The following is a 6,985-nucleotide window of genomic DNA, read 5'->3' as shown; positions in this document are numbered from 1 at the left end:
TTGGACTCCAGAATATCATTACAGATGGTCTAAACCCAACATGTTTAGCACTCAGATTCAGTCCATCCGTAGTGATTTTCTGGCGTCCAACAATCCGAAATATCCCACTTTAGAACCTCATCAGCCTTTTCATCAGTGTGAACATAGTTTAGTTAGCACAAAATCCCTCAAGTTTGCAGCCATGCCAACCTAAATAATGTGAACATACTTTAGTTTATAGTTAATCCAAGATTGGTAGCATTCAGAACTAATGTTGTCCGTATAGGCATGTTTCTAAATTGACTCTCCTGGTGCAAGACAGTAAGTAATTCATTGAGATTGTGGTGTAACAACTTACTCTTTTAGTGAGCACTGATGTAAGACATTCATAGATCAACACCCTCATCGAGGCCTTTTGACCCAATCATCACATTTGAATCAATTTGCTTGTCAAACTTCTTCTTTCTTCTTGCTTCAAAATCTTGATGTGCATGTGATGTGCATGATGAGGTTTAGACTTTCTTCTCATCCTCCCTGGTTCATACGACGATGGTTTCTTGCTATACTGCATCAGCAATTTATCCAATATCCTTTCTTCCGCTTCATTCTGATAGTGCTCATCATCAAACAAAATTTGCAAGCCACGTCTCGAGTCATCCCTTCTCCTGCTTCTTGAGTTTCTTGTAACAACTCCTGCATCTTCAAAGTAGCCAGCATCATCGTGATGGGAATGTGATTTTAAGTGTCTCCTCCTGGATGATTTTGATTTTGGTAAGGGGTTACCAGTTGTATTATCCTGATAAAGATCTTTCTCTTGACCATGATCACTCACACTTGCAGATCTGACAACCTGCCTCTCATAGTCAGAATAATCAGAACCTGATTGGATCCTTCCTGAAGTATTACCAGCATTGCCTCTCTTGTGCATTGAATGGTCTACAAGGGCATCATTGTCCAAACTAGACAATGAGGATCCTGAATCGAACCCAGATCTGCTAGCCTTTGTTTTAACATTGGACTTAACATAAGGAGGAGGGATGCCGCTATTGTGATAGGGCTTCACCTTATTTATTTCATTCCGTTCAACTTTCCTCACTGAGCTTGTATCATCAAGTTGACCAGCATGATTATTACCTGCAAATGGTGCTTTAACATTGCTCTTCGACTGCAGTCCAGCACAGCTAGAAGTAATTTCTGGCTTTCCTTTAAGTAATGATCCTGGGTAGTCTCTTTCAAGGGCAGTATTCTCCCTACCATTAAGCAAACAGGATCCACCATCAATGCATTCTAGTCTTTTCCCCCGAGATGAACTGCTAGATCTAACTGACTATGGGGTGGCATCCCCCATCCAATTACGTTCCTCATGCTTGTCATCAGCAATCTCCTGCCTTCCTTCGAATGGCGTGTCATGACCATCCTTTTTCAGGATAGTTTCTTCTCTGCCATTGAGTGCCTTGTATCCCTTGCCAGAGAGTTCACGTCTAGATGGAAGGTCTAGTTCTTCTCTTTTTGATAAACTACCCTCTTTGCCATTGCATAATTTATGCCCATCATAATTAAGGTCAAGTCTTTCTTTATATAAAAAATCATCCTTCTCTCCTCTTGAGACTGTCTTCATACCACTGGATGATTTGGTTTTTTCATCAACGACATTGAAAGACCCATAAGTTTTAGGTTGGTTCTGCAGTCAGTCACAGAAATTGCAGGTAAATTCACGATAGTGGAAGATATTTTATAGAGAACAAGAACATGAATCACAGAAAAAATTTAAAAACTTATTTTAGGAATTATTTTTTGGGAAAAAAAACAAGTAGGCAAAACAACATTTGTTGAGTGTATGAAAGATGTCCCAAAAATCTTAACAATCCCAAGATCTACTCGCTATTTCTATTTGTTAGTAAAACCATTGAACAAAGAACAATAGAACAAAAAAGGGCATACCTGTACATATGTGGGGGGTTTAGACATCCTCTTTTCAAAAGCCCCAGCATCCCACTTTATTGAAAACTCCCGTGCTATATCTTGCATTAACTTAACTTTCTTCTCCAATGTAGTTGGCTTTGAAGTTAAATGTGTTACAAACTATAAATGAAATTTAACTGATTAGTAATATAACAGTTATGAACTTGTACTATTAAAAGTGAGTTCACAAAGCATTACCTCTTGATTCACAAATAATTCCAGGGAATTCCCATATCTCTCTTGAAACATTTGCCTGAGATCACGTAATTCTGGCAAATCTGAAAATCTTGCAGCAGCAAACATCAGGGATGACACAGCTTCCCTACATTCCTCAGGGCATTCACTGCAAAGAAGATGAAGCAAGAGAAATGTCAAGCAAAGAAAATTTGATAGAAAAGTATAGTCAAAACAGTGCAGTTCAGATTTGTCACTAAATGAAGCCACTACAACCCACACTAAATCAAAACCACTCTGAGCGGGTGACCTCCACTAAAAGAAACAAAACTTATTTCAGTTTTAAAAACTCCAAGATTGAGAACAAAACAAATACTTTTTGTGGTTCCACATGGCACACAAATATACATAAAATACATTAAAAAAAAAAAAAAACTGGCTGTGACTTTTTCTATATAGAGGTGCATGAGATTACAACATTACTAAATTAACATCCTAGATCATGATTACAACATTACAAAATTAGCAATTATTTAATGGTTTTGAGATCATAGTGACTACAAAATTAACATCCATGATCCTGATTCCAACATTAGTATTTGAAAATCTTACGCTACTCATATACTGTTTGCCATGGGTTACAGCCCATACATATTGTTATGGAATTGCAAAATTGTGCTCAATTTCTTATGTGGCAATTCTGCCAAGATCTCTTCTTCAGTTGGGGGACGGAATTCAAATTTAGAAAATCACAGCTATTCCTGTAGGTCAAATATCACCATACATGGCACAGAGGTTTGAAACTGCCCTTCAAAATACACTTTTTTAAACCTCACTTTAGTACAATTTTTTCTAATAGCACATTTTGAAAAAGCTGAAAAATAAACCATGCCAAATGAGAATATATAACACTGAAAAACTGCTTAATATTCTTAATGTGTTTCATTAGTCTTGCATATGGCATCACTCAAGTACACAAAAAGAGGATGATAATTTTCAACTATTTTTTCTGTTTTGATGCAGGCAAAGCATGATAAAATTAATTAAATAAATAAAAATAGACTGTGTACCTGAAAAAAATAAATGTAGATTAAAATAACAAATGATGCAAGGAATAAAATTGCAACAAAAGCATTTAACAACCAACACATGTTGGGTTACCTCCATTGTCACATTTAAGAACCATATCCTTGTTGGAATATCTACCTCCAGCTAATGTCCTTATTTGAGGCATTCACCTAGTTCCAATAATGTACGTTCAAACCATATTGAAAACAAAAATAATCTTATTGAAATGTGAAAAGAGAAATAATAATGGAATAAAGTGTGTTGTTTCACATTAAGCTTTCAGATACCTTTTTTGAATCTTACACCGTCTCGTATAATGAGGAGGAGGTCTTGCATGTCCTTCGTCAGATGCCTCGGGCCCAACATTGTGTCCATGTTTGTGCCCCCCTGTCCCACACGGAGGTGCCTTTGATATGCGTTTAGGCCGACCTTCAGCCGCTGTAGGTAACCCAACCGCCTGCTCAGCCTGAACATGGGGTGGGTCAATGGCTGAAGAAGGGGTACTAAACGAACTATGGGAGGGTGGCTCCTGCTGCATGTCAGGTGGGGTACCCAGGTCAAAGGATGGAATGGGTGACAGCTGAAGAAATGACTGTGGGGTGGGTGGACGGACGTCAGACCCAGAACAAGGAAGTGGGGTGGGTGGAGGGATGGTGGGGCAAGGAGATGGATGGTGGGCGGGTGAAGGGATGGTGGGCGTAGGGGCTGGATGTGGGCTAGGTGAAGGGATGGTGGCAGTAGGAGCTGAATGTGGGTTGGGTGAAGGGATGGTGACGGTAGGGGATGGATGTGGGGTGGATGAAGGGATGGTGGGGCTGGCGGATGCATGTGGGGTGGATGCAGAGGGATCGGGGGTAGGGAGAAGCTGAGGGGTAGCAACAGGCGGACGGGATTGACATCCGGCCGGAGCTGTGCTCGTGCTTGGGCTGGTAGGCATAGCTGCCTCCTCAATCGGGGCCTCAGGGATAGGAGGTTGGACACGTGTCATCGCCTGTACTGCCGTCAGCACCTCAGTAATGTCGTTGTGGTCCTCCGTGCCCACTGGATGACGCCTCAATAAACGGACGTATCCTTCAATCTGCACATGGAAAAACCACACATATTAGACCTGCAATACGAAATCAACAATGCCAATTGATAATAAAATAAATGTTGGTTCTACTACTAATAATTGCAAATTAAAGGGAGATGAAGTGCTAAGCAAAAAATGTAGTAACAAACATCATGCTCTCTAAACAGTGGTTTCATGGTAAGAAACACGGTAACATGTATACATGAATGGACATTAATACACTAGCTTATGTTTTGCTACTGCTATATTCAGTAGTTGTTGTATAGAGATCAGTTGTCTTACAATAAATGGAGTCCTAAAGTTTCCACTCAATGGCACAGGAATCAAAACTTCTGCTGTAGTTGATACTAGTAATGCTGAAACTTTTTGAACATCTGCCTCATTATGCCTACATCATCAATAATTTCTCTCTATGTGTGTGTGTGTGATATTTCATTGTTAAGTAGCACATTTTGATTTTAAGTTTTTCTGTTGCTCTCTGTGAAGTGAACAAAAATATTTTTTCCTATTTTTATAGTATAGATGAATGGGTGGGACCTTTTTAACTCTCTTTCTCTCACACACATTTATTTTGCAGTGTTATAATGCTCTTGTCAGACATGGCGGGGAAAGCACCATTATACAGGAAGTATGTGAAGGATCTTTATTTCCTTATTTTTGCCTTGCAGTTCCCTGAAGCTGTTTTGGTTTTCTTGTGGTTTTTTTAATCGATGTCCTTTGTATTTGTGAAGGGCATTTATTTTCTTCAGTTCACCTATATCAAGAGAACTGGTTAATCACATCAAGAAGGATACAACTATTTTACCTCGAATTGTTGCACTGAAAGAGGTATAGTTCTCTTGTTTAGGAAAATACTTTTTGGATCGGTATTGATGCTGAAACACTTCATATTTCAGCTAGTTGTATTGTTTTCTTGTTTTCCATTGTTGGTTGTAAACTTATTAGTGGACATTGATATATTTCCATTTGGTTTTGAAATGCAGATGAATTTGGAGTACTTTGCTATAGACAGCCAGGTATCTGATTCTACTTCAGTCACTTGTTAATACATTTTTCATGATATAGATAATTGTGTATTTAACATAGATGATGGACTTATCTTCTTAAAAATTATCATGAATTTTGTATAGAAGATTCTCTCTTTTTTTTTTTTTTTTTCTTGGTATCTTTAGTGAATTTAACAAACCATTGTTGCTGATGACGTGTGTTCCATGAATGTACCTGTGGAACTTTGACTGCATATTTTAAAATGCTTAATGTAACAAATAGTATTTGTAACCTATTAAAGAAAAAAAGTTTTTGCTGGCTGCTGCACTCAAATTTTAATCTATTGAGGTACCAATCATGCAGATGTTTTTGGCAATTGTCACATTTTTTTTAGAGATTCTAAATACTTATATCATTTTTGTTTAACATGGTTCAGTTGTTTGTACTCTAAAATGTAAAATATTGGGTTTTACTTTTGAAAAAATATCCTAGCTCTAGCCTGCTCCCCACCGTTTTGCTAAATTTGATATAAAGCCAATAACATGGAAATGTGGGGTAAAAAGAGAAAAAATAGTTCATTTTTTCCCCTTCAGAAGGAATTTTCAACAGACACATTTGAATGTGCACCCTAATAACACTTAAACCATGGGCCAGGTGGTACTGATATTTAATATCATAGTGATTAGTGACTTATACTTACCAAAAAAAAATTGTGATTAGTGACTTATAGGGTGACTATAATGAGGAAACTTTGATGTTTGAAGATCTCTTCTTTTCTTGGATGATGTGGAACCTTACCAAGGCAAGGCCCTTTGGAGCCACCCCTAGGAAGTAAACCAGGGATACACAACCTCACCCGCCAAAACCGTGTATTAGGTAATCTGGGAGTACTCCTAGTGGGGATTGAACCTAGGGTGTAGGTTTGCAGTTCATCCCAAGCCTCTAACCACTTGGCTGCACCTTAATGGGTTTTGAAGATTGCTATATGATTTCAAATAAAGCCCTTGTTTAGTTCTTAGAGTTCTATGCTAGTTCCCGAGCAGTTGGAAAAATATACTTTTACCAATAGCCCGACCTTATAATCATTTAAGTTCAAGCTGGAATAAGAGTAGTTTGCTGTGGTTTAATTATATAACAGTCAAAGCTTACAGTTTGTACCTTTTGATGGTACTATGTTATTAATGTCATGGTCTTTCTTGTCTTTGATTTTCTTCAAACAGGGTTTTATCACCAATAATGAGAGGGCTTTAGAGGAACTTTTGGGGGATGAGGAGAATACTCGCAAAGGTGTTATGTGTTTGAATGTGATGGCTACCCGAATTGCTACAGTTTTTGCTTCACTAAGGGTATATAGATTTAGTTATTTCTAAATTTGATTTATTATGTATTAAAAATTTTCCAAACCATATTTATGTTTAAATTTTATCAGGAATTTCCTATGGTACGCTACCGTGCTGCTAAGTCCTTAGATGCAACTACAATGACAACTTTCCGTGATCTAATTCCTACAAAGCTCGCTGCTGGAGTCTGGGACTGTATTATGAAATATAAATCACTTCCTGGCTTTCCTAAGACAGAAACATGCGAGTTGCTAATACTTGACAGATCTGTAGATCAGGTTTTTAGGTGCATGTGTTTGTTATGAATTTATAATTTGGTTACTGGTATATTGTCTATATTGATTATGATGAATATACTTGTTTAAAAATTTTAGATTGCTCCTATCATACATGAATGGACATA

The 6,985-nt window shown here is 37.8% G+C and overlaps 1 protein-coding gene and 1 pseudogene across 1 annotated transcript; both read right to left on the bottom strand.

Moving 5' to 3' along the window:
• Nucleotides 1-367: 367 nt before the first annotated feature.
• Nucleotides 368-3,282, bottom strand: LOC115956506 (annotated as a pseudogene).
• A 172-nt stretch (nucleotides 3,283-3,454) lies between these two features.
• LOC115956505 (vegetative cell wall protein gp1-like) lies at nucleotides 3,455-4,469 on the bottom strand. Its single transcript, XM_031074860.1, has 2 exons — nucleotides 4,458-4,469; nucleotides 3,455-4,261 (listed from the first exon to the last, which is right to left on the bottom strand). The coding sequence occupies exons 1-2, from the start codon at nucleotides 4,467-4,469 to the stop codon at nucleotides 3,455-3,457; spliced, it is 819 nt and encodes a 272-aa protein (XP_030930720.1).
• Nucleotides 4,470-6,985: the final 2,516 nt, after the last annotated feature.

Source organism: Quercus lobata, chromosome 8 (genome assembly GCF_001633185.2).
Source record: "Quercus lobata isolate SW786 chromosome 8, ValleyOak3.0 Primary Assembly, whole genome shotgun sequence".
Taxonomy (NCBI): domain Eukaryota; kingdom Viridiplantae; phylum Streptophyta; class Magnoliopsida; order Fagales; family Fagaceae; genus Quercus; species Quercus lobata.
The sequence above is the reverse complement of the archived record's forward strand: the minus strand, read 5'-3'. Positions and strand labels throughout refer to the sequence as shown.